Source organism: Danio rerio, chromosome 7, assembly GCF_052040795.2.
Source record: "Danio rerio strain M-AB ecotype USA chromosome 7, GRCz13ab, whole genome shotgun sequence".
In the NCBI taxonomy this organism is placed as follows: Eukaryota; Metazoa; Chordata; class Actinopteri; order Cypriniformes; family Danionidae; genus Danio; species Danio rerio.
The window spans coordinates 78,167,002-78,194,690 of record NC_141027.1 but is presented as its reverse complement, the minus strand read 5'-3'; the positions used below and the strand labels follow the sequence as shown (position 1 = coordinate 78,194,690).

The window sequence follows — 27,689 nt, the reverse complement described above, 5'->3', positions numbered from 1 at the left end:
CCAGGTGCCCCCAGTTGAAAACATCAAAATTTTTCAGAATGCCACAAGCGTACCGTGTGTCCCCTGACAAGAACTGACCAATCAGCTTTAGCTTGTATAGATTAAGCACATTTCGGTAGACTAATTATCTCAGACAAACACAGAACACCCAAACACTGCAGTGCTTTAATTTTCTTCATAAGTAAAACTTGTATCAGAGTTGCAGCAATGTTTTGTCAGCTTGTCATCCTCTGAGAATACTGTTGATGGTCGCCAATATCTGTAGACCCTCCACCCCACCTTTGCCCCCGGGCCATGGCAAAATTGTCCTGTCCTTGGTAATAAACAGATTAGGGACCATAGGTCTCAAACTCGATTCCTGGAGGGCCGCAGGTCTGCATAGTTTAGCTCTAAACATTATAAAATCACACCTAATCCAATTAATCAAGGTGTTCAAGACTACAAATAATCCTTTATTTGTTAGTAATATGTCCTAATATGTCCTTGATTAGTAACAAAAGCTGGTGACGTCATACTGCCCCTGGTGGTCTACAAACTGCAGAAAAACATATAATTAAGTACAGTGTTATGATTTCATAAAGATGCAGGCTGAATCACATATTTGCAATGAGCCTTTAACCCTGTGAATCCCACTGGAAAATTCAGCTAAAACCAATTTCTAATGGTTTATTGCTGGTTTATCCTGTTTTTTTTAATGGAACGTCTTTTGAATATATGGTAAGTCTTCTCAGCTGCACACTTTTTTAGTCCCTCAAATAACATCACCATCTACACAAATGCATTCAGGGTTTCTCTTTGGCTTCTTTTACGCCACCAGGCACAACTGGCAATATGCTGGACACCCTCCTTACTATACAAAACTCTCCCTGGGCTTGCAGTGCCAGCCTGATATTTACCTTCACAATCGCTGGTTCACAGTAAGACAACCAATACTGTCCTTTTACTGTAAATGCTAACTGTAATGTTTTATTATGCCAGCTTCACCTGCTCCACCCTATGGCATCTCTGTGCTGGAATGTGTGCGGGATTCAATGGTTCTGGCCTGGAAACAACCCACTTTCATCGGCGGAGCCGACATCACTGGTTACTTTGTTGACTATCGTGAAGTCACTGGTGGTGTACCGGGAAAATGGCACGAGGCCAATATTAAGGCTATCAGTGAGAGAGCCTACAGAGTGAGTAGGACAATTTAAGTAATAACAAGTTGTTGTCCCAAGTACATCATACGAATCATATTGGTCAACTACTTGGTAATATCAGTGCAAAATAATCTCCAGCCTTTTCTTTGTCTTTAGGTTTCAGAGCTGAAGGAAAACATGCTGTACCAGTTCCAGGTTCGAGCTGCCAACATGGCCGGTGTGGGCATCCCGTCTCTTCCCAGTGAGACATTCAAGTGTGAAGAGTGGACGATTGCTGTACCGGGTAGGCACAAACCAACTTGAAAAATATCAATAAATCTACATTAGGAAACATTTGCATTGCAATGACATTGAGCAGACAATAACATTATTACCTGGGAGTCTGGGGTGTGTGCCAAAGCCATCCCAAAGCCAAATCCTTCAGAAATTACTACCGCTCACAACATATATAGGAGTTAGGGGTGGGAATCTTTAGCAACTTCACAATCAGATCCAATTTCAATTCTGGGGGTCACTATCTGATTCCAAAACAATTCTTAACTTATATTTTGGTTCTTCTGGACACTGTTAACATAGGGCTTCCTTTTGGCACATTACAGTAAAGAAGAATAACCTTGAGAAAAAAACAGGCTCATAGACGTATAGACGTTGTTGATTTGGAGGAGTTCACCAATTTACAGTTCTTCCTCTCCTACTGCTGAGAAAGTTTAAAATATATTCATTAATTAACAATCTACAGTGCTCTAATTGGCATGACACTGTAAGAGACAGACTGATGGTGCTTATTTTATCTCTGATATCATCCATCCTGCATGTGTAGATATTCATAAAGTCATTACTGCTGTGTTGCAATGACAAGGAACACTTGCTAATGTTTTAGTCATTAGGGGTTGGAATCTTTGGCAACAATCAGATCCAATTCTGGGGGTCACAATCTGATTTCAAAACGATTGTTATATTTTGGTTCTCCTGGACACTGTTAACATAGGGCTTCCTTTTGGCACAGTACAGTAAAGGGATAAAAAAACCTTGAGAAAAAACAGACTCAAAGACGTATAGACGTTGTTGATTTGGAGGAGTTTACCAATTTAGACAGTTCTTCCTCTCCTACTGCTGAGAAAGTTTAAAATTTATTCATTAATTAACGATCTACACTATCTGGGGGTCACAATCAGATTCCAAAACGTCCCACACCTAACTGAATCCCTGTGTTCAGGACCACCACATGACCTCCAGGTTCAGGAGGTGCGTAAAAACTCTCTGGTGCTGCTCTGGAAGCCTCCGGTTTACCAGGGTCGTGACGCAGTGAATGGATATTACATTGACATCAAGGAGGCCGAAGCTGACTTTGAAATGTGGAGAGGAGTCAACGAGAAAGCTACCGACAAGGCATTCTTCAAGGTTTGTGTGCATATACGGCTTGAATGTATTTATTGCATATAAGGGTTGAGCATGTGTTCAAAAAAAAAAACTCAAATTCAGGAAAGAACTGACATTGAAAATTTGGATAACACTCTAGTTTAGATCACAATTCATGCTATTAACTGCTGGTTTATTAACTACCAGCATGTTGTTAAGCTATTAACTGTTCATTAGTAGTTATTATAAAGTATGAGCTATTTCTACATCCCTAAATGCTGTTACTCTTTAATGTTCTAGGTCAATGATCTGAAGGGGGGCGAGTCGTATGTTTTCCGCGTTCGTGCTCAGAATAAGGCTGGTGTTGGAAAAGCATCAGATCCTACAGAACCGGTTGAGGCAGTGACTAAACCAGGTACTAAACATTCATTTCTACAATAACATTTTTGGCGTACTTCAAAACAGCTGCTGCAGATGAAATGTGAAATTAAAAGCAACCTAATAGATGCATATTCAGGGTATTAGTGTGTAGAGTGTTTTTAAATTAAAACAAAATTAGTTCTGGCATTTTTACCAGCGACTAGTAAAATGTAGAGCTGTTCGATTTCACATGTTTTGGAATCCTGATTTTGAGCTTGATTTCTTGATTTATTAATTAATTGTTAAATTTTTATATACAAACACCGAGCAAGCCGGTGGTGATAGCGGAAGACTTCACCAATTGAAATTACTTGATCATCTGACCACAGTACATGTTTCCACTGTGTGATGGTCCATCCCAGGTGCCTCCGAGCTCAGAGAGTTCGACGGTGCTTCTGGACACTGTTAACATAGGGCTTCCTTTTCTTACTTAACACATACGAACGATTTTGTGTTTCTCAAATCCTTCTGAAATTACTACTGCAGATAACCTCTATAGGAGCTAGGGATGGGAATCTTTAGCAACTTAACAATCAGATCCAATTCCAATTCTGGGGGTCAAAATCTGATTCCAAAATAATTCTTATATTTTGGTTCTCCTGGACACTGTTAACATAGGGCTTCCTTTTGGCACAGTACAGTAAAGGAAAAAAACTTGAGAAATAACACGTATAGACGTTGATTTGGAGGAGTTTACAAATTTAGACAGTTCTTCGTCTACTGCTGCTGAGAAAGTCTGACATTTTTTTCATAATTAACAATCTACAGTGCTCTAATTGGGACGACACTGTAGAAGACAGATTGATGGTGCTTTTTTATCTCTGATATCATCAATCTTGCATGTAAAGATATTCATAAAGTTATTACTGCTGTGTTGTATTGACAAGTAACGCGTCGTAATGCTTTAGTCATTAATCAACAAGCTAACGAACGCTGTGTTTTCCCACAGGCACTGCTGAAATAGTGGTGAATGTCGATGATGAAGGTGTCATTTCACTGAATTTCGAGTGCTCCAACCTTACCGGCGACTCCAAATTTGTCTGGTCCAAGAATTACGAGGAAATGACAGAACCTGAACGCATGACCTTAGAAACCAAGGGTAGCAAGTAAGTATGTGTTTGCTTTTTTGTTTTGTTTATTTCAGTGTACATTAATCAACGTTCCCCAAGGAGATGAACATTCCCAAATTAGCCCGAAGACTAGTTTCAGTATGGAACTCACTGCACTTGAATAAAGTTACAGTAATCTGCCGACTGTCCTCATAACTCACAACTCTTACTGTAACGTGAAGTGGGACGCTGAAGAGGTGCGGATCCAAATGCAGGTTTATTAAACAGAATGGTCAGGTAAGCAACAGTCAAAACAGATGTATAAGGGCAATACAGAGTAGAGGTCAATATGCAGGCGAATGTTCATAAGGCAGGCAGCAGACAACATAAACAAACAAACAAGGCGAGGGTCAAAAACAAAGCAAAGCAAGGCAAGGAAAATGCATCCTAATGTGCTGTCTTTATAGTCCTTGTAATCAGTCTATGTCAATCCTCCGACTGTGTGTATGCAATCAGTCATGATCAGGAACTGGTTGTGTGTGTGTGTGTGGTGCATGACTGGATTTTGTAGTCCATAAATGGCAGATTTGTAGTCTGTTAGCGATCTGCAGCCACTAGGTCGCTGATAATCACAACACTTACGATGACCTGCAACAATCTCAAGTGCTAGTTGAGTTATGATGCTTTTCGCCAACAGGCTATAACGTTACGACCAGTCGCACAATCATTTTGACCATCTACTTAGGCTTTAGATGCTTTTGGTAATCGCAGCCCAAGTCAAGCCACATTTACAGAGCTTTAATTACAAAAGTCATCTTGTAATAAGTCTTCAATGCTGGTCTGCAGGTCCAAAGCCATCTTTAACTCTCCTTCAGAGGAGGATCTGGGCATCTACTCTTGTTTCGTGACACACACTGATGGAGCGTCTGCCAGCTACACGTTCTCTGAAGAAGGTCGGATTATCTGTTTTCTGCTTTTTTGTTTTTGTATTTATAAGTGTGCTCAAGTTATTGATTCTGCTCACTTGATCTGCTCTTAACAGCTCTGAAAGAACTGCTGAAGGTCAGCCACGACCACAAATTCCCCAGTGAGTTTTGTTGTTGTTGTTGTTGTTTAGTTTACAGCAGGGGTCACCAACCTTTATGAAACTGAGAGCTACTTCTTGGGTACTGATTAATGTGGAGGGCTTCCAGTTTGATAGACACTTGTCAAATAACAAATTTGCTCAATTTACTTGTAATTATACTTTATGTTTTTGGTAATAATAAATGATATTCATCCATGTGAAGACACTGATCATGTAAATGATTCTTACAAAAGTTATCAACAACGATTTAACAGGGTAGGAAATACCCTGTATTTAATGTATCAATGTGCAACACTTTATTATTATACATCTCTGCAAATATTTATATTTTTTAATGATTACTTCGATATAAGATGAAGCTTACTGGCAAGTGGCACTATGGTGAGCTATTTTTATAACAGGCCTTCTGGCAACACATGAGATCCTCAAGGGCTACCTGGTGCACCATGTTGGTGACCCCTGGTTTACAGTATCCATTTAAGTACTGAGTAATATCAAATAACTGGATGCAGCTGCTATATGGTCAGAGTTATACCTGTTTTTATACTACTGCCATTCTGCTGCTATCTGGCTTGCACTTGACTAATGTGTACAGTATATACAGCTGAAGATAAAATTATGAATATAATAAATATAAAGTGTATTGTTTTTTTCAAATAGGGCTGTTCAAAAGAAAGAAGATTTTTAAACATTTAAAAAATGATAAGATACTAGTGTTCAGCTTAACGTGCAATTTAAAGGCTTAACTATAGGGTAATTAGGTTAATTAGGCAAGTGATTGGACAACAGTGGTTCAAGCAAATTATTATTTTTCTAAATAATTTAAAACTGAATAATAGGGGCAGCATAGTGGGTAGCGCTAAATTGGCCATAGTGTGTGTGTGTGAATGCAAGAGTGTATGGGTATTTTCTAGCGCTGGGTTGCGGCTGGAAAGCAATCAGCTGTGTAAAACATATGCTGGATAAGTTGGTGGTTCATACCGCTGTGGCGACCCCTGATTAATAAAGGGACTAAGCTGAAAAGAAAATGAATGAATGAATTAATAATATGGGCGGCACGGTGGCAAAGTGGGTAGTATGATCGCCTCACAGCAAGAAGGTCACTGGTTCGAGCCTCGGCTGGGTCAGGAGTTTCAGTGTGGAGTTTGCATGTTCTCCCTGTGTTCGCATGGGTTTCCTCCGGGTGCTTTGGTTTCCCCCACAGTCCTAAGACATGCGCTATAGGGGAATTGGGCAAGCTAAGTTTGCCGTAGTGTATGTGTGTGAATGAGAGTGTATGGGTGTTTCTTGGTGTTGGGTTGTGGCTGGAAGGGCTGCATAAAACATATGCTGGATAAGTTGGCGGTTCATTCCGCTGTGGTGACCCCAGATAATTAAGGGACTAAACTGAAAAGAAAATGAATGAATGAACTGAATGATAATATTATTGAACTCAGTAGCTTTTACGTTAATAAAAAGTCCCAAAAGTGGCTCACTTTTTCTGGACGACTGAAGTGAAGATTCTTATGGAAAATATTTCCCTGGTTTTGGAAGATTATTCTATTCAGAAAGACAAAATTTAATTTAAAATGTGTTTTAAAAAACTCCAAACATGGCCAATAGTATCTGGATGCAGCCTTTATGATGCAAGCTGAGATTGCATTACTCAGCAATGCAGTGTCAGACACAATGCACTCAAATGGAGCAAGTGACGTCACTGTGATGGGTAGAGTTAGGGGTGGTGTGGGGTTAGGTGAGCCCATTAAAAAGCATTAGATGCAGGCCAGATTGCACTGCACCATGTCTGCATCCAGACCCCTCTCAACATGGCAGATAGTTGAATATTTACCTATTCACGCTATATTTCAATTGCAACAATAATGTGAACTGTGATATAAAAAAAAAACACCCTTTATTTTTAAAAATACAAGAGTTTTCCCAAATGAAAACCCTTAGACTGGCAGATTATTGAAATTTATTTGAAATATCTTCTCAAACTAATCATTTGAGAAATAGGGTATATGCCAAGCTAGTGTTTTTCCCATACTGATACACTTCTGATGACCTGTTATTGTGAACTTTTTTCCATTTTATATGGTTCCTTTTACAGCATCGATGTTGTAATGTCATTAAAAAACATTTAGTTAAATAAACTTTGGCATTCATTTAGTTTCTCGAGCATAAAACGAGACAAAAAGCCGTTTACTTGCATGCGCCCATCAGAATCGGCAGGCTAACAATGAAGCTCTATTGAATATACTGGGGTAAAATAAATGCTCATATTATAAAGACATGGCGGGGGGAAATGTCATTTAATGCAGTGCTTCTTGTACAATCTGAGACCCACTTTATATCGGATTTCACTCAGCCAGTGGAGATCGCTGATTTTTAAAGAAAACAGACCTTAAACGTGCTGGTTTTTTGCATTGGCATACAGTTCGCCGGAAGTGCTTAACCCAGGTTACTGGCAAATTAAAAGTCCCATTAGCATGCTTCGTCATATACCCTATTAGCTTATTTTTTAAATGTATATTTAGACAACTGGAAAATATATTTATATATTTTACATGATGTTTAAAATGGCTAAATAGTTTCTCCCAAAGAGATTATAATTATTATTAAGAGTATATTTCATTTATTAGTTGTTTTTTTATGTGCAATGCACTTTGGTTTCTCCTCCAGTCATCCCTCTGAAGACGGAGCTGGCCGTGGAGCTGCTGGAGAAAGGCAGAGTTCGCTTCTGGCTACAGGCGGCCAAAATCTCTGCCAACGCAAAAGTTGAATACGTGTTCAATGACAACATGATCTCGCAGGGAGAGGTCAGATGAACACAGCCACACCAAATATTACACACGCTACTGACTGCAAATAACACTAGGACACATAAAAATAATACTAAGAGACAGTACTCACCCCTTTGAATTATTATTTTGAGCTTAAGGTCAATTAGATGTTCTACAAATCGTCATAAATGTTTGTATTTAGTTTGTTTATTTATTACGCTCTAAAAAATAACTCAAGAGGTCTGTTACCACTGCATAATTTAAAACATTATTGTAACTTAAAAATTCTAAAATGCTGATTAGATTAAAACTTTTAAGTTGGCAGAATATTTATTAAGTTTTCAAAACTTAAATATATTAATAAATTACATCAATTTAAAAATGCGGCTAATTTAAAGGTAAATATATCTTATATTTATCTTGTAGCAACCCAGAGAAATTGGGTTGATAACTCAGTTTTTCCACACTAATGGAGTTGTTTTGTATTTTTAAGTCCACACATTGATGTTTTTTGTTATTTTTTTTATACTGATAATATGGTACAGTACATGTTTTTGTTTTGTAAAACAATGAAAACCTGTAGTTTAATACAAATAAAAAATTCGCGGAAACCAAAAATGTTGTTGTTAAATGTATCTCTTAGCTACTTAATTTATTTGAGGTTCTAAACGTGAAAACATGCATGTAATTAAGCACATTACACTGGATTTGTTTTCAATTTTAATTAAAAAAACTAATTGAAACAACTTTTTTTTTTTGAGTACTCGACCTAAAAATTTGAGCTTTCTGCTATGTAAAAGTGCCTTTGATTGAGGAGGAAAAGATTTGGCTAACATAATAAAGTTTGCTGTCTGAACCTCATTTTGTTAGATGTTGTTGTAACGAACATATTAATGCAAACTGTTGCGTACATTTTTTTTGTTTTGTCTAAACAATATTTTTTAGAGTGTAGATTATTTATTTTTCTATTTGTATTTGGTGTTTGGTTGAAATTAAAGTATGTTAATCTTAAGGATATCTATAAGCTAGTGTGCTCCAAGAACATTGACAAAAGGTGCATTTAGAAGATATAAACCTGATATAAACATCCAAAGCTTGCAGTTTGTCAATTTCCGCCTGAATAGATCAACGATTTGTTTGACGTCCTCTCATACTTCAGTTTCTCATCAAATCTCCTGACCAATCAAATGCTCTCTAGTATCTGATGTGCCCCGCCCTCTCTTCCACGTTTCAGTTGAAATTATATCAAACATTGAATAAAAAAAATGTACATTTCAAAGCACTACACGGTAAACCTCACACCTCACATATCAGAATGAATCGCATCAAAGGTAATAATAATACATTTTAAACTAAACTACTCCGGTGTGTTGTAGAAATACAAGATGAACTTTGACAAAAACACTGGCATCATTGAGATGTTCATGGAGTCTCTGGGCAAAGAGGACGAGGGCACGTTCACTTTCCAGCTTCAAGACGGAAAAGCCACCAACCAGTCCAGTCTAGTGCTAATCGGAGATGGTACGTCTGAAAATGAATGGATTTCCTACATACAGCACATGCATCTGATTTACAGAGTGTGTATCAGGGATGTTTTCTTGTTTCTTTCAGTGTTTAAGCAGTTGCAGAAGGAATCAGAGTTTCAGAGGAAAGAATGGCATAGAAAGCAAGGTATGAGTATAGTGTATGCACTAAAATATTATGTGTGCATAAAAAAGTCATATAAACAGTCTAAGTTCACATTAGTTTACTGTTTGAGTGGTCTCACATGATCATTTTTTAAATAAAAAAAAATATACACTCACCGGCCACTTTATTAGGTACACCTGTCCAATTGTTCGTCAATGTGAATTTCTAATCAGCCAATCACATGGCAGCAACTCAATGCATTTGGGCATGTCGATCTGCTGCAGTTCAAAGCGAGCATCAGAATAGGAAGAAAAGGTGTTTGTTGGTGTCAGACGGGCTGGTCTGAGTATTTCAGAAACTGCTGATCTACTGGGATTTTCACGCACAACCATCTCTAGGGTTTACAGAGAATGGTCTGAAAGAGAGAAAATGTCCAGTGAGCGGCAGTTCTGTGGGCGCAAATGCCTTGTTGATGCCAGAGGTCAGAGGAGAATGGCCAGACTGGTTACAAAAAGGCAAGAGTAACTCAAATAAGCACAACCGAGCTCTGCAGAAGAGCATCTCTAAACACACAACACGTCCAACCTTGAGGCGGATGGGCTACAGCAGCAGAAGAGCACACCGGGTGCCGCTCCTGTCAGCTAAGAACAGGAAACTGAGGCTACAATTCACACAGACTCACCAAAACTGGACAATAGAAGATTGGAGAAACGTTGCCTGCTCTGATGAGTCTCCATTTCTGCTGACACATTCTGATGGTCGGGTCAGAATTTGTTATTAACAACATGAAAGCGTGGATCCATCCTACTTCGTATCAGCAGTTCAGGCTGCTGGTGGTGGTGTAATGGTGTGGGGGAGATTTTCTTGGCACACTTTGGGTCCATTAGTACCAATTGATCATTGTGTCAGCGCCACAGCCTATTTGAGTATTGTTGCTGACCATGTCCATCCCTTTATGAGCACAGTGTCTCCATCTTCTGATGGCCACTTCCAGCAGGATAACGCACCATGTCATAAAGTGTAAATCATCTCAGACTGGTTTCTAGAACATGACAATGAGTTCACTGTACTCAAATGACCTCCACTGTCACCAGATCTCAATCCAACAGAGCACCTTTAGGATGTGCTATATACATAACAAAACCAAAACAAAGAAAAAATCTATGTGTATGTTAGCGCCATTGCAGAGACTGTGTCTGTATGCTAATCAGTCTGTTTACACTCTGTCAGGTCCACACTTTGTGGAGTATCTTGGTTATGAAGTGACACCTGAATGCTGCGTCAGACTGAAGTGTAAGGTGAGCTGACGTCTCTCTACACTCCAACACTCACAGACACTCATTCAGCTCTCTGATTCTTCAATAATCATGTGCTAATCTGTGCTGTAGGTTGGTAACATGAAGAAAGACTCGACGGCGTTGTGGTATAAAGATGGACGGGAGGTGAAGGTCGACGAAAAACTGGATTTCTCTGAAGGAGTGTTAACTTTGGAGATCGCACAGGTGAGCGGCAGAAACTTAAAAGCTAAACAGACAAAAACTGGTCCTCCAGTAGCTAACGTAGGGAAGTATGCTAGTGCTAGCATCGCAAAAGTTTGTGGGAAAGCAAAAACTGATCAAATGTGGACCTTCAATGCAATGCAACCAGTTAATCATGACAAAATCATGCTAGCAATATGTTCACACCAGCTAAGTCATGTTAGCCTGGGGTAAAACTGTTAGCAGCATGCTAATTCCCCTGCTTAAAACAAAACAGCTAAAACAGCTAAAGCTGGTTGGCTGGTCTTAGCTGGTTTTAGCAGGAAGTTGCTGGATTTAGTCTGGCCAGACTGGTTAAGCTGGTCTCTCAATCTGGCCAGGCTGGTTTTAGTTGGTCTCTCAGCCTGGTCAAGCTGGTTTTACCTGGTCTCCCAATCCTGGCCAGGCTGGTCAAGCTGGTCTCTCAGTCTGACCAGGCTGGTTTTAGTTGGTCTCTCAGCCTGGTCAAGCTGGTTTTAGCTGGTCTCCCATTCTGGCCAGGCTGGTTTTAGCTGGTCTCTCAACCTGGCTAGGCTGGTCAGGCTGATTTTAGTTGGTCTCCCAGCCTGTTCAAGCCCCTCTAAAACCAGCATGACCAGCTAAGAAAACCAGCTAAGACCAACCTGACCAACTAAGACCAGCTAAACAGTGACCAAAACCCCTCTAAAACCAGCCTTACTAACTAAAACCAGCTTGACCAGCTAAACAGTGGCCAAAACCCCTCTAAAACCAGCATGACCAGCTAAGAAAACCAGCTAAGACCAACCTGACCAACTAAGACCAGCTAAAAAGTAGCCAAAACCCCTCTAAAACCAGCATGACCAGCTAAGAAAACCAGCTAAGACCAACCTGACCAACAAAGACCAGCTAAACAGTGGCCAAAACCCCTCTAAAACCAGCCTGACCAGCTAAAACCAGCTAAGACCAACCTGACCAACTAAGACCAGCTAAACAATGGCCAAAACCCCTCTAAAACCAGCATGACCAGCTAAGAAAACCAGCTAAGACCAACCTGACCAACAAAGACCAGCTAAACAGTGGCCAAAACCCCTCTAAAACCAGCCTGACCAGCTAAAACCAGCTAAGACCAACCTGACCAACTAAGACCAGCTAAACAATGGCCAAAACCCCTCTAAAACCAGCATGACCAGCTAAGAAAACCAGCTAAGACCAACCTGACCAACTAAGACCAGCTAAACAGTGACCAAAACCCCTCTAAAACCAGCCTGACCAACTAAAACCAGCTTGACCAGCTAAACAGTGGCCAAAACCCCTCTAAAACCAGCCTGACCAGCTAAAACCAGCTAAGACTAGCTTGCCAAGCTAAAACCAACCTGACCAACAAAGACCAGCTGAACAGTGGCCAAAACCCCTCTAAAGCCAGCCTGACAAACCAGCCATGACCAGCCTGGAAAACTAGCTAATACCAGCCGGTTTAAGCTGTCTTTTTCAGTAGGGTCATGTTCAAATGTATAAGGAAATTGCTAAAACATCCTACTAAGAAGACTACAGTATGTTAAAACATGCTCGCAAACTGATAAAACATGTTAGAAATGTGTTAACAGCTCGTCATTGTTGTCATACATTTTATTTATGTGTCAATGGCAGATTTCGAAAAAGGATGCTGGTATTTATGAAGTGGTTCTGAAAGACGAAAGAGGCAAAGACACCTCCACCCTCAACCTTACTGACCAAGGTAACAGCAGAAATCTGATTGAGAAATACTATTACTTTCTACTAATAGACACAACAAAATTACATTGATAGTGGCCACACAGAATGCGTTGTTATCTGCCCGGGTTGTTATCTGGCAATAACATACCTTGGAATGTCAATCACAATAGTGTTTCCAGTAAAAAAAAAAAAAAATTATATATATATATATATATATATATATATATATATATATATATATCGTGCTCAGCATAATTGAGTGCACTCCATTTTGAAAATTAATATTTTTATTTATTTCTCAGTGAATATAGGCAGTGTATTTTGGAGCATTTAAATAAAACAGATTTATTAAACAGATATATTTATTAAAATAACATTTTAGTCACCAAACATATTTGAAAATTGAAAGATAATACAATTAAATTCAGGAAAAATATTGCAAAAAAAAAAAGATGAACTACAAAATTTGACATTTTTTTGCTTCTTGGTTTTTCCTCTTATTTTATTTGTATTTAATATTTTTCTATAACATATACATTTGGGTGTACTCGTTTTTGGACCGTTATCATAAGTTATTTTGTTAGATTAGCTCCAGATTTGGCTTCAGTACAGACTAATCTAATGTATATGCACAAATATAATATTGAATAGCTTCCTATTAAAAATATGAATTTAAAAGAGAGATTTTTGAGGCGTGTTTTGATGCAGAATATGCTGAGCACTGTATAATCAGAGGATCGCTTGCCCCACCTCTGAGTTCTTCCACGGCTTTGGAACTGGCATTGATTGGAAGGATTGGAATGGGGGAAAAAAAACACATTCTGTGTGAATGGCCTCATGCAAAATTAGTCTTTTAATGAAAGCCATGTTGTGTATTTTATGTATAATATGTGTAATATAGCTGTACATACATTTGTATCATATTTAATTCCTGAAAATTTCTCCCCAAAGATTAAGCAGATCATTTATACTTGTTGCTTTTTTTCTGAAAGTTGCCGATCATAATTAAAATATAAATAGTTTGATTTTAAGAATTCTCTTTTTTTTTCAGGATTCAAAGACCTGATGAACCAGGTTTTCAGTGTTATTGGTAAGATTCACAACGTCAACATGACACAAAACAGAACACTTCCTCATAAAATCTCTTCACAAATGTCCACTTTTAGCAGTGCAGTTCAGAAGTTTTCTGTCTTTTTTCACAGCGAACTCCTCGACTCCGCTAAAGATCCAGAGCACAGAGGAGGGAATCAGACTTTACACCTTCGTCAGCTATTATAATGATGAGCTGCACGTCACCTGGCACCACAAGTAAGATTTTACAGTATATTCTGCTTCAAATCAATATTTACAAAAGGTGCATCCCAAATGCACACTATGCACTTATACACTACCAGTGGTGCCTGCAGTGGTGCCGTACCTACCATGAGAGGGCGGGAATTAATGCCGCTTTTTATTTATTTATTTATTTGTGGCATAATTTAAATTGATTATTAAACAGTATACACTACAGCTGCCTGCTTTTCCACTATCGTGCCAAATCAACCTGAGAACACTTGGGTATGGTTACGGTTGTTTCTCCACTGAGAACAACAGCTACATGCACTGCTGACTTTTTTTTTCTGCTGTGCGTCGAATAAAGACACGCTTAACATCATTGATGCTCACAATCCTATAGCTACATACTATATCCATGAAACACGAACTTGCAGACTCTTTGAACAACGAGGAAACAACTGCACTTCAGTTAAGCCAGACGTCTTGTTTTGTGATTTAATGCCGGCTATACCACCCGAAGGACGGTTACGGCGTGTTGAGATGTCGGCCGTTACCGGAGAAAGTCTAATCTTTCATTACTTTATTGGGGTTGTGTTTGAAAGCTTCAGTGGCACTGTGGCTGTCCAAGGTACTGTTGTATGAGTTAAATTATAGCCTATATATGCACCAATAAACAGGTTAAATTAATGAATAAATAAAATAAATATGGACTCTTAAATGTCAATAAATAATACTAAAACGTTTTATAAAAATAAAATGAGCAATTTTCACAATTTTTTTACGATTCAGTTAAATATAAGTTGGACATTTATGGGGGCATGTAACATGTTTCTGTGTTTTTTTTTTGTTCTCTGTGATCTTTAATACATACTGGGTAGCTTCGCAAAATATTTTCTAAAATGTCAAGCAGGATATTGTCTTTAGCTTTAATTATGAAGACAAAAAATATTCAAACTAACAAAAATAAAATAATAAAAATGCCAAGATAAAAAGAGCATAATTTAGCTAAATTATAAAAAAAAATATTCATTTTTATTTTACTTGATGCATTCGTTATTTAATGTTTGAATACTGAAATATCAGCCATCGGAAGGGGGCGGGGCGGTGCTGGATCTGTGCGTACCTTGCAATGAAATCCTGCAGGCGCCCCTGTACACTACTGTATGTGCTTATACACTTACAAACTTTACTGCGTAGTATATGAATGTTAATGGAACAATAGAACCTTTGGAACTTTTTTTTACTAACAGGAAATTCAATCCGTTTCCCAGATGACATTCGACGGCTGCCAAATTGGTAAAATAAATGACCAAAATACCAAATAGTGCCTGTCATGAGCACAACTGCATTCCCCATCGGGAGGCAGCATAATCACTCTTATGGGAGAACTTTGGTTGCACAATCCAAAATGAATAAAATGATCTAACATCAGTGCCTGACAGCTCTGCCCCTACCACTAGATAAGCAATGTTCGAGTGTCTGTAAGTCTTCCAAAATGAAATATTTTAACTGCAGAGTTTTCTGTGAGGTTTTTTGTGGGCACAATATGCAGTCTGTATAGTTTCATCATTACGGCTATGGGAAGTCCCCATAAAACATAAAAACCCAACATATGTGTGTTGTTCTTCCAGGGACGCCGCGATCGCGTTCACCGAGCGCATTAAGAGCGGTGTTGTTGGGGAACAGCTGTGGCTGCAGATCTCTGAACCCACAGAGAAAGACAAAGGCAAATACGCCATTGAGTTCTTCGATGGGAAAGGAGGACTACGAAGAACTGTGGAGCTCGCCGGACAAGGTGAAGAGACACAGACACATTCACTGAAAAAAAAAACACCTTCAAGACTGTTCAATAACAAACTTGAGCAGACTTTTAGAGGGGTAGTTCAAAAATTAAGATGGGAAATTACGGCCATTGACTTACATAGAATTAATGCTCCCATTATGAGGCTGTTTTTTCCAACATTCTTCAGAATATCTTGTATTGTGTTCAACAGAAAAAACACAGGGCATAGAAGAGCTGTAATCTGTAAATTAGAGCGACGACTGAGCTAAACCCAGATCTTGACACAATTTTTAGCTATAATATTTTTATAATACTGTGATAGTAAAAACGGCATGGGTATGCACTGCAGAAACACTCTGACTGACATTCTCTATTTGTATGTGTCCTCAGAGGGGGAAAGCCCTGCCCACTAGTGATTATCCCATTAGCATAATCAGCCCTCAGTGAAGCTGCGGTCACACTGGGCTTTTCCTCCCATAGACTTCCATTCATACGCACACGAATGCATCAGACCGGAAACGCAGGGTCATGCGTTAAGTTTCGCAGGTCGCTGCAGTGCAAAGTTTAAGCTTGGTGCACTCTGGCCTGCGAAATCGCATCGCTTGACTGCGTGAGACCAATCGAGGATCAAAACATGACCTCTCTGTGCAGAAATTTAGAACATGGACCAATCGCTCGCTTTTTTAAATGTCTAATAAGCTTGTTTAATCCCGCCCCTTTCCGCACGACAGAATATTGCATGCTCAAACCCTAATGTCACCGCAGCTTAAGTCTCTTTTTACTACACATAAGCCATTTTTCATCTCAATATATTATCTACAAGCAAATGTTTTTAAAGATATACTCTTTAAGATTTGATGTTTGTTACAAACGGATTTAACACAATGAAACATTTATTTAAGGGTATTTAAAGGTAAATTTTTAGTATAAACAAACTATTACCCATTACTGTTAGTTCAAATTCTTAATTGGATGCTTATTAATAGTTATTTGTAACGCACACACATACACACAACTGGAGGTAAGATCCAATATGCAGGTTAATTCAGTGTCAAGCAAGCAATGGTCAAATCAGGTATAAACAGGTATGTGCAGGCAAATCCAGAGTCGTAATCAATGTACAGGCAATAGGTCGTAAGGCAGGTGGCTAAACAGGATAACAAGGATATACAAGGCTAGGATCGAGAGACGGAGAAACAAGACAAGGAGAAACGCGTTGTAATGTCACTGAAAGCGAACAAGACTCGGCAAACAGGATGGGTGAATGAGTGGCTTATGTAGGGTGTTTAATCAGTCTCTGAAAGTCCTCAGGTGTGCGAATGTAATCAGTCTAGATGAGTGAGCATGAGTGTCTGGGCGAAGTGCATGTCTGAATATGTAGTCCTGGAAAAGGCGGAAGTGTAGTCCATGGTTAGTTGTGAGTGAGAACCAGCGATCTAACTGACTACGATTGCTGGTGATCGTGACATTATTAAGGTAGTTGGGTTTAGGTATTGGGTAGGTTTAAGGATGCACAGTAGAATAAAATCATCTTTTATAAGTACTAATAAACAGTTAATACCTTAATAATAACCAGGTAATAAGCCAATAGTGGGAATTGGTTCTTAAACTAAAGTGTTGCTCTTTTTTTTGTTGTTGTTGTTTTTTTTAACAATGTTTTTTAGAAGTGCTTATTTTTGTGTAATTTTGTTAGCGAGAAAAAAAAAAGCATCAAAATATTGTATAGCACACCTCGTGAGGCTTTTAAAAAACCTCTGTTGATAATAATCATGCTTTTTTTGTCATATTTCAGCGTTTGATGATGCATTTGCTGAATTTCAAAGACTCAAGTAAGTATCTTTACACCTGCAATATTCTGAGATTTGTCATTGACATTTAGTCATTTAGCAGATGCTTTTATCCAAAGCGACTTATAAATGAGGACAAGGAAGCAATTTACACAACTATAAGAGCAACAATGAGTAAGTGCTGTAGGCAAGTTTCAGGTAAATAGTAATTTTTTTTATTAGATTATTTTTTTCTGTAATACAGTTAGTGGTATATCCAGAGAGGCAATTGCAGATTAGGAAGTGAAGTGGAGACTAAATAGTTGAGTTTTTAGTCGTTTCTTGAAGACAGCGAGTGACTCTGCCGTTCTGATGCAGTTAGGGAGTTCATTCCACCAACTGGGCAGATTGAACGCGAGAGTTCGGGAAAGTGGGTTTTGCATTAACAGAATGCAAGTTTCTGGAGTGATGAGTGTTGAAAAACCCAATAATAATATGTAAATTTTCCCCTTTTGTTTTTTTCATAGGGCTGCAGCTATTGCAGAGAGAAGTGAGTAGACGGAGGATTCATCTCGGCTGTTTGTTCTGCAGATGTTACGAGTGGATTGTAAATGTATATTTTCAATGTTTTCCACAGATCGTGCTCGTGTGGCTGGTGGTTTACCTGATGTCGTGACCATACAAGAGGGCAAGGTAATTTGTGGCCTCTTGTGACGACGTGTGGCGCTTCATTAGATTAGAATTGCTTGTCACTGTTGCAGAGAGACTTTTTTTTTCTTGGGCATAAATTGCACGATGCCGGCGAGGCAGTGGCGCAGTAGGTAGTGCTGTCGACTTACAGCAAGAAGGTAGCTGGGTCGAGCCTCGGCTCAGTTGGCGTTTCTGTATGGAGTTTGCATGTTCTCCCTGCATTTGCGTGGGTTTCCTCCGGGTGCTCCGGTTTCCCCCACAGTCCAAAGACATGCAGTACAGGTGAATTGGGTAGGCTAAATTGTCCGTAGTGTATGAGTGTGTGTGTAAATGAGTGTGTGTGGATGTTTCCCAGAGTTGGGTTGCGGCTGGAAGGGCATCCGCTGTGTAAAAATGTGCTGGATATGTTGGCGGTTCATTCCGCTGTGGCGACCCCGGATTAATAAAGGGTGATGACAAGAAAATGAATGAATGAATGAAATTGCACGATGCATGAACATTCTTGCGGTTTGCAAAGCTACCTTCGATCTTGTTGGATTTGTCATCGTTCTGACTCCTGGTCGTTGGTGTGTGTGACTGACTGTGCGTGTGCTTGTGTAAACACACACCCTACCAGGGCCGGAGTGGGACTCTTTTTCAGCCCTGGAGTTTCAAGCCTCATACCGGCCCACCTCAGTTTACCACTGACTATATTAAAATAAGGTTATTTCCAATTCAGTTTCTAATTACACTATCACGTCTTTTTTTGAGAAAACAGCTCTTCTAGAACTTCAAATGTTCAACAACCCTAACAGTATTATGTCTTAACAATAAAAATGAAAAAAAAAAATTGTTACTCAGACAAGGACCGAATTTAGGTTGGCCGCGTTATTATCTAATTGTACTAACCACTGTACCACAACAACTGTACGGTGAACGGTGACTTATCTAGTTATATGATCATTAACCTGCAGGCTGCATCCTGCTCACAAGGCTACGAGAAAATAGATTAAAAAAAAGAGCAGAGCTGCGGTAAAATAATGAATAAGAAGGCTGTGGTCAAGTAAATAAATAAATTATTTTTAAAAAGTGTGACTGCTGAGAGCAACAGATTCTGGAACTAGGGACACCGGCCCTCGCGGCCAAAAAACGGACCGGCTCACTGGGAATTCTCCCAGTCCTCCCGATTAGCCAATCCGGGCCTGCGCCCTACTCTGCCTCTGATTGGCAAATAATGGAAATGTAGTCTAAGTCAATCATCACTACTAACGAACAGTTAATAACTTAAAAATATGCAGGTAATAATAGTAGTTAATAGCATGAATTGTGACTTAAACTAAAGTGCTACCAAAAAAAAAATTATAACAATTATTCCAGCCAAACTAAAATAAATTACTTCCTCCAAAAGAGAAAAACCCAACAGGAAATCCTCTGAATATTGTCGTTTTCTCTGTTTAACATCACATATTAAAAAAAGAATGCAATAATAATCAGTGTTTTTCATACAAAAGAGCGCGGTTTGAGTATGTTTCTGGTGTCTCTTCGGTGTGCTAGTCGCTGAACCTGACCTGTAATATCTGGGGTGATCCTGTCCCGGAGGTGACGTGGCTGAAGAACGAGCGCGAGATGGTTTCAGACGATCATTACATCCTCAAGTTTGAGTCTGGGAAGTTTGCCAGTTTCACCATCACCAGCGTCAATACAGCCGATTCCGGAAAATACAGCATCCTGGTCAAGAATAAATACGGCACGGAGAGCGGAGACTTCACCGTAAGTGTCTTCCTGCCGGACGAGGAACACGGCAAGAAAAAATAAACACAAAAATTTAAGTTGAAGAAATTACTTAGAAATCGATTATAGTGTAATAATAAACAGGTTAAAGTACTTAGTGTATTTACTAACACGAACAAACAGTGAACAATACATTTATTACACTATTTATTTGTCTTTGTTAAGGTTGGTTAATGAAAATAAAGTCGTTCGTTTTTAGTTTTTGTCATTAACTAATGTTTACAAGCACAACTATGCTGTTTAATTATGCAAACAATTGGATTAATAAATGCTGTACAAGTATTGTTCATTCTAAGTTCATGTTAGTAAACTTACATTATTAATAAATGCAGAAATTATTCATAATAGTTATTGCCCAATTTATATTTCACATGCGAAAGTTTGGAATAATTAAATATTTATGTTTTTGTTTCTTATGCTCGCCAGGGCTGTATTTATTTTAAAAACAAAACAGATTCTTAAATGATACTGCAATATTTATACTTTAATATACATAAAAATACATTTCATACAAACATCATTAATATAAACTCAATTCCATGTCATGAAAAATATCAACTGCCATCCTAGTGAGCATAAGAAACCTTTAGAAACGTAAACAACAGCTTATTCCACACTTCCCCCCTAATCCGGTGGTGTATTTCCTCAACATGGTGCTAATATCTTGATTTTTGCTGAATGAAAAGTATTGGTCCAAGTTTAATCCCCCACACACACAATCAAATGCAGTGTTTTACCCGGAAACACACTGTGATTTGCAGTTTGCATTATTTACTTGACAGTATTCTCCGCTGCGGTGTAAGAAAAAAGAGCCCATATTAGAGAATGAATGATTTCAGATTGTACTGTGTGACTTTCCTTGTGTAGATTTAGTGAAGAAACAAGCACACGAAAGATGATCAGTTATGAATTGAGAGACAAATGCTCCATTTCTGTATGGTTTATCATTATTCTGTCTTGAAAAGCAGGAGCTGGATTCATAAAAACTCCTTAAAAATATCCTTTAAAAGGGGTTAGTTCACACACAAATTTAAATGATGTTTTTAGTTATTCACCCTCATGTTGTTTCTATCTCTTTTCAACAAATTAAAAGAACACTCCACTTAAAAAATACAAATTTTACATCTTTCTTTAGCCTGCTAGAGTCATGGTATGGCAGCAAAGTTTGATTATTATGCCAGAATGAGAGTATAGTTCCTAATCGTATCGGCCTAGAGAATAGCAACTTTTCATTTGTCCCGAGTACACGATGTAACTAAAAAAAACTCAAGCTTTAAATAGGAAAATTATTGAAACTCTTTAGTCATTTTTTTTAAGTGAGATGCTAAGGGTCTAATCCGATTCAATGATCTATGCTAAGCTAAAAGTGCTCCCACCAGACCCGGAGATCAGCTGAATGGATTCAAAACTGGCTAAACTCAACTGTATAACAATGAGGGAGTCAAGGTTTAAACAGCAAAATTATTGAAACTCTGGTCATTTTTGAGCGAGATGCTAATGGTCTAATCTGATTCAATGATCTATGCTAAGCTAAGCTAAAAGTGCTCAAGACAGACCTGGATATCGGCTGAATGGATTCATAACTGTCTAAACTCAGTTGTATAACAATGAGGGAGTCAAGCTTTAAAGGTGCAATATTATTTAAACTCTTAAGTAATTTTTTAAGTAAGATGCTGATGGTCTAATCTGATTCAAAAATCTATGCTAAGCTAAGATAAAAGTGCTCACAACAGACCTGGAGATCGGCTGAATGAATTAAAACTGGCTAAACTCAACTGTATAACAATGAGGGAGTCAAGCTTTAAAGGTGCAAAATTATTTAAGCTCTTTAGTAATTTTTTGAGTGAGATGCTAATGATCTAATCTGATTTAATGATCTATGCTAAGCTAAAAGTGCTCCTGCCAGACCCAGAGATCGGCTGAATGAATTAAAACTGGCTAAACTCAAATGTTTAACAATGAGGGAGTCAAGCTTTTAATAGCTAAATTATTGAAACCCTTTGGTCTTTCTTTTGAGTGAGATGCTAATGGTCTAATCTGATTTAATGATCTATGCTAAGCTAAGCTAAAGTGCTCCCGCCATACCCAAAGATTAGCTGAATAGATTAAAAACTGGCTAAACTCAACTGTTTAACAATGAGGGACTCAAGCTATAAATAGCAAAATTATTGAAACTCTTTGAGTCATTTTTGAGCGTGATGCTAATGATCTAATCCGATTCATTGATCTATGCTAAGCTAAAAGTGCTTCCGCCAGACCCAGAGATCGGCTGAATGGAATTAAAACTGGCTAAACTCAAATGTTTAACAATGAGGGAGTCAAGCTTTAAACAGCAAAATCATTGAAACCCTTTGGTAATTTTTTTGAGTGAGATGCTAATGGTCTAATCCGATTCAATGATCTATGCTAAGCTAAGGTAAAAGTGCTCACGACAGACCAGATATCGGCTGAGCTGATTCAAAACTGGCTAAACTCTACTGTTTTAACAATGAGCTGTAAAATAAGCCTATTTCAGAAAAAAAGGGTGGAGTGTTCCACTAAAATATTTGCAATGAAATCAGAGAGCTCCCTCATCCTCCATCGACAGTCAAGTTGTTCAAAGTCAAGAAAAGCAAAAATATTGTGAAAACAGTGATTTCAATGGCTCAACTCCAATCATACGAAACTTCAAGAGCACATTTGTGCACTAAAAACATTTAAAAGGAGTTTGTTTGCTTTCACATCAGATCATGTTGTATGTTTACTAGCCTCAGTATGACATATTATAATTAGAGTCCTATTGTAATGCCCTAAGTAAACCCACACCCTAATCTGATGTTAGTTGAACAGAGTTGTTTTTTGGTTCACAAAAGTGTTCCTGGTGCTTTATACGATTACAGTTGAGCCACTGAAATCACATGGACTGCTTTGACAATGTTTTTGGTTGCCTTTCTTGTATTTGAGCGATTAGAGAGCTCTCTGGTTTCATCCTCCTACTTGATTTGTGTTCAGAAGATGAACGAAAGCCTCAGAGGACTATTGAAATGACATGAGAGAGAGAGTAATTAAAGGGGCAGTTCACCCAAAATGATGAAAATGTACTCAATTTAATCAAACTGAAGTTATTTTTTTGTTGAACACAGAAGATATTTTTAAAATGATGGAAACCTGTAACCATTGACTTCAATAGTGAGAAAATAACAAACACTATGGAAGTCGATGCTAACAGGTTTCCAACATTTTTTTAAATATCTTCTTTTGTGTTCAACAGATGATTGAAACTCATAAAGGTTTTGTGTAATTAGGTAATTAATATTGAAAATTTGGGGTAAACTATCCCTTTAACACACAAGATGAGTCCATGCTCCTGTTGCAAGATCTATGTGTGTGTGTGTGTGTGCATCACGTTCCTAATAAACCACTGCATGCGTGATCAGCAGACCTCACAGATAATATGTCTTCCTCTCTTCTGTGTTATTTCCAATAAATGGAGCTGATTTTCTCTCGACTCCCTGTCTGTGTGGTTCCCTTGTTTTCTTCTTCTTCACACACATCCCTCCTTCCTCAGTCCTGCGTCTGATGTCTGAACACCCGGATCATCCTGAACACCACCGCTAACCTTACCTTCAACGTGTAACCTGCAAACTCACACAATAAACTGAGGGTTAATAACGTAACGGGCTTAAGATCGATAATACATGCTCATACTTTTCATAAAGGGTCAGTTCACACAAAATTGTAAATTGGGTCATCAGTAACTACTATTAACACTATTATTTAAGTTAAAACAAAGAACTCAGAATGAACTGGAGGATGCATCTGTATGTAATATGTACCTCTTGCTCTCACCAGTTGAATGTGATTGAAAGCGTGCCTGATTTCGGTGTGGTGTCATATCTGGCCGACGCAGAAGGAAACATCAACGTTGGCTCCACGATGACTCCTGTACAGAGAAAGCCTTCAAGCAGATCATTTCCCACCACACCCAGCACTGTTACTTCAACTCTAACATCAACCCCGACTAATGCAAACCCTCAAAACAAAACTACAGCTAATGAAAACCAAAGCTCTAGCACAGACCCACCATCACCGATCAGTGATAATCAAACCACAAGCACTCCTTTAAACCCACCAGATCAATCCTCAGGCACCCCGGTTCCTCAAAACCAAACCTCAGATCCCCCAATACACTCAAATCCACAATGCTCCAGTCCCACAGAGGAAGAAGAGGAGTCTGTGGATGATGGGAAGATGACAGCTGTGGTGGAAGGTGAGCAAGAGTGTGGAAATAAACACAGACAGACACACCCCTGCTGAAAAATCCAGCTTAAACCAGCCTAGGCTGGTTGGCTGGTTTAAGCTGGTCGACCAGGCTGGTTTTAGAGGGGTTTTGGCCACTTCCAGGCTGGTTTCCAGCCATTTCCAGCCTGGTCAGGCTGCAAGATGACCAGCTAAAACCAGCTTGACCAGCCTAGCCAAGCTGGGAGTCCAGCCAAAACCAGCTACGTCCAGCTTAAACCAGGCTGGTCAAGCTGGTTTTAGCTCGATTTGGCTGGTCATTTTCCAGCCTGACTAGCTAAGACCAGGCTGGAAATGGCTGGAAACCAGCCTGGAAATGGCCAAAACCCCTCTAAAACCAGCCTGGTCAACCAGCTAAAACCAGCCAACCAGCCTAGGCTGGTTTAAGCTGGATTTTTCAGCAGGGACAAATTTAAAAATAAAACTTTGGTAACAATTTATTTTCAGGTGAGCTTGTTACAGGTACTATAGTAATTACAACTAATTAAACATAATTACACACAACTTACCCTAAACCAAACCTGCCTTTGAGCAACTAGAGCTCGATAGCTAGCGTTTAACAGCTGACACAGATCTAGGGTAATTTATAGGCTAGTGTTTAACAGCAGACGGCGCTCTAGGGTAGTGTTTAACATTAGATGGCGTTCTAGGCTAGTTTTTAACAGCAGACAGCAATCTAGGCTAGTGTTTAACGGCGCATGGCGCACTATGCTAGTTTATAGGCTAGTTATAACAGCAGACGACGATATAGGCTAGTTTAAAGCTCACTTTTTAACAAAAGACAGTGCTCTAGGCTAGTTTTGGCTGGCTTTTAACAGCAGCCAGTGCTCTAGGCTAGTTTTTAAAAGCAGATGGTGCTCTAGGCTAGTTAATAGCAGATAGTGCTCTAGGATAGATTATAGGCTGGTTTTTAACAGCAGAGAGTTCTCGTGGATAGATTATAGGCGTTTTTAACAGCAAACAGCACTCTAGGCTAATTTTTAACTGCAGATAGGTCTCTAGGTTAAATTGTAGGCTAGTTTTTAACAGCAAATAGCAGTCTAGGCTAGTTTAAAGGCTAGTGTTTAGCAGAAAGTTCTTTAGGCTCAGTGCTCCAGGCTACTTTTTAACAGCAGACGGCGCTCTAGGCTAGTTTTTAACAGCAGATGGCGCTCTAGGCTAGTTTTTAACAGCAGATGACGCTCTAGGCTAGTTAATAGGTTTCTTTTTAACAGCAGATAGTGCTCTATGTTAGATTATAGGCTAGTTTTTAACAGCAGACGGTGCTCTATGCTAGTTTTTAACAGCAGATGGCGCTTTAGGCTAGTTTTTAACAGCAGATGACGGTCTAGGCTAGGTAATAGGCTTCTTTTTAACAGCAGAAAGTGCTCTAGGTTAGATTATAGGCTAGTTTTTAACAGCAAATAGCAGTCTTGGCTAGTTTTTAGGCTAGTGTTTAGCAGAGAGTTCTATAGGCTCAGACAGCACTACAGGCTAGTTCTTAACAGCAGACAGCGCTCAAGGCTAGTTTTTACCAGTAGACGTTACTCTAGGCTGGTTGACTAGGTTAGTTTATAGGCTAGTTTTTAACAGCAGACAGTGCTCTATGAGAACAACAGACGGGGCTCTAGGCTTGTTTAGGCTAGTTTTTAACAGCAGATGGCACAGACTAGTTTTTAACAGCAGAGAGTTCTCTAGGCTAGTTTAAAGATAGTTTTTAACGGCAGATGGTGCTCTAGGCTAGTTTTTAACAGCAGACAGTGCTCTAGGCTAATTTTTAATAGCAGAGAGCGCTCTAGGCTAGTTTAAGGCTAGTTTTTAAGAGCAGACAGCGCTCTAGGCTAGTTTAAGGCTAGTTTTTAAGAGCAGACAGCGCTCTAGGCTAGTTTAAGGCTAGTTTTTAAGAGCAGACGGTGCTCTAGGCTAGTTTAAGGCTAGTTTTTAAGTGCAGATGGCGCTCTAGGCTAGTTTTTAACAGCAGATGATGCTCTAGGCTAGTTTTTAACAGCAGATGACACTCTAGGCTAGTTAATAGGTTTCTTTTTATTAGCAGATAGTGCTCTAGGTTAGATTATAGGCTAGTTTTTAACAGCAGACGGTACTCTAGGCTAATTTTTAATAGCAGAGAGCGCTCTAGGCTAGTTTAAGGCTAGTTTTTAAGAGCAGACGGCGCTCTAGGCTAGTTTAAGGCTAGTTTTTAAGAGCAGACGGCGCTCTAGGCTAGTTTTTAAGAGCAGATGGCGCTCCAGGCTAGTTTTTAACAGCAGACAAGGCTCTAGGCTAGTTTTAAATAAAGTGCGTGATAGGCTTGCATAGTCCATAGGGTGGATCAGTACTGTTTGTAAGGAACTGGATGCAAGCAAAGTATGGCTCTCTGAATAAATTTCTGGAACCATTTTTTCTACAGCTGTAATTCTAACCCTAAACAAATCATAATGAATTAATATTACTAAAGAGTTAAAATAAGAGTTTCGCTGTAGAAAGGACACCTTAATGTGAAGTGTAACCAAATGTTCTCAACAGGCATTGATGTTGCATAAAGAACTTCAATATCATTGACAGAAACATTCCAATACACAATATGATTGGGCTTAATTAAATAAAAGCTCTATTTAAAATATTTACTGAAAGAAACTCTGAATTGTTGTTTGATGTCTTTGCTTTGAAAACCCCTTTTAGACTCTTTATCTTAAAGAGATTATGAAAGTGAGTATTTTCCAAAGCGGATGTGATTTACAGGTTTTGTTTCACACAGTCACTGTAAATCTGGGATTGTCTCCATTAAAAGCAGATGCGGCTGAAGATCTCACAGAAGCCGTTTCTACACCTGAGCCAGAAACTGCATGTCCAACAGAACCAGAGAACGACTCAGAGGAACCTACACCAGATCCTGATACTGCAAACTAGGACTAGAAAACTGAGAAATGTTTCATGTTTAACATTTTTTAACAAAAACTATAAGCATGCGACTTATTGTTTGATAGCTTTTTTGATTTATATATATTCTCAAATGCCTGTTTTAGCATGATAAAAAATTAGAATTTTTTCAGCACATTTCTAATCATAATAGTTTAAATAACTAATTTCTAATCATAACTGATTTATTTTATCTTTGCCATGATGACAGTAAATAATATTAGAGTAGATATTTTTCAAGACACTTCTATACAGCTTAAACTAGGTTAATAAGGTTAACTAGGCAGGTTAGGGTAATTAGGAAAGTCATTGTATAACGATGGTTTGTTCTGTAGACTATCGAAAACAAATATAGCTTAAAGGGGCTAATAATATTGTCCTTAAAATAGTGTTAAAAAAATTAAAAACTGCTTTTATTCTAGTCGAAATAAAACAAACACGACTTTCTCCAGAAGAAAAAATATTATCAGACATACTGTGAACATTTCCTTGCTCTGTTAAACATAATTTGGGAAATATTTAAAAAAGGAAAAATTCAAAAAGGAGCTTATAATTCTGACTTCAACTGTGTGTGTGTGTGTGTGCGTGTGTGTGTG

General features: G+C 38.7%; 1 protein-coding gene across 18 annotated transcripts in view; it reads left to right on the top strand.

Moving 5' to 3' along the window:
* Positions 1-27,614, top strand: part of myom1b (myomesin 1b) — a 68,757-nt gene extending 41,143 nt beyond the window's left edge. For 8 of the 18 annotated variants that reach the window (XM_087262324.1, XM_087262320.1, XM_087262319.1 and 5 more), the window contains 22 exons: positions 979-1,175; positions 1,296-1,422; positions 2,356-2,540; positions 2,799-2,913; positions 3,868-4,024; positions 4,814-4,920; positions 5,010-5,054; positions 7,716-7,852; positions 9,193-9,337; positions 9,428-9,487; positions 10,676-10,743; positions 10,834-10,947; positions 12,571-12,658; positions 13,688-13,726; positions 13,839-13,944; positions 15,543-15,706; positions 17,487-17,523; positions 17,988-18,010; positions 18,098-18,153; positions 19,684-19,899; positions 23,752-24,169; positions 26,933-27,608. In XM_087262324.1, the coding sequence (XP_087118450.1) occupies positions 979-1,175; positions 1,296-1,422; positions 2,356-2,540; positions 2,799-2,913; positions 3,868-4,024; positions 4,814-4,920; positions 5,010-5,054; positions 7,716-7,852; positions 9,193-9,337; positions 9,428-9,487; positions 10,676-10,743; positions 10,834-10,947; positions 12,571-12,658; positions 13,688-13,726; positions 13,839-13,944; positions 15,543-15,706; positions 17,487-17,523; positions 17,988-18,010; positions 18,098-18,153; positions 19,684-19,899; positions 23,752-24,169; positions 26,933-27,084 (2,756 nt within the window). In that variant the 3' untranslated portion in view covers positions 27,085-27,608. Of the gene's footprint in view, positions 1-978; positions 1,176-1,295; positions 1,423-2,355; positions 2,541-2,798; positions 2,914-3,867; positions 4,025-4,813; positions 4,921-5,009; positions 5,055-7,715; positions 7,853-9,192; positions 9,338-9,427; positions 9,488-10,675; positions 10,744-10,833; positions 10,948-12,570; positions 12,659-13,687; positions 13,727-13,838; positions 13,945-15,542; positions 15,707-17,486; positions 17,524-17,987; positions 18,011-18,097; positions 18,154-19,683; positions 23,408-23,751; positions 24,170-26,932 lie in introns of those variants that run through there. The other 10 variants (XM_087262332.1, XM_087262330.1, XM_087262333.1 and 7 more) reach the window with 4 other exon arrangements.
* Positions 27,615-27,689: the final 75 nt, after the last annotated feature.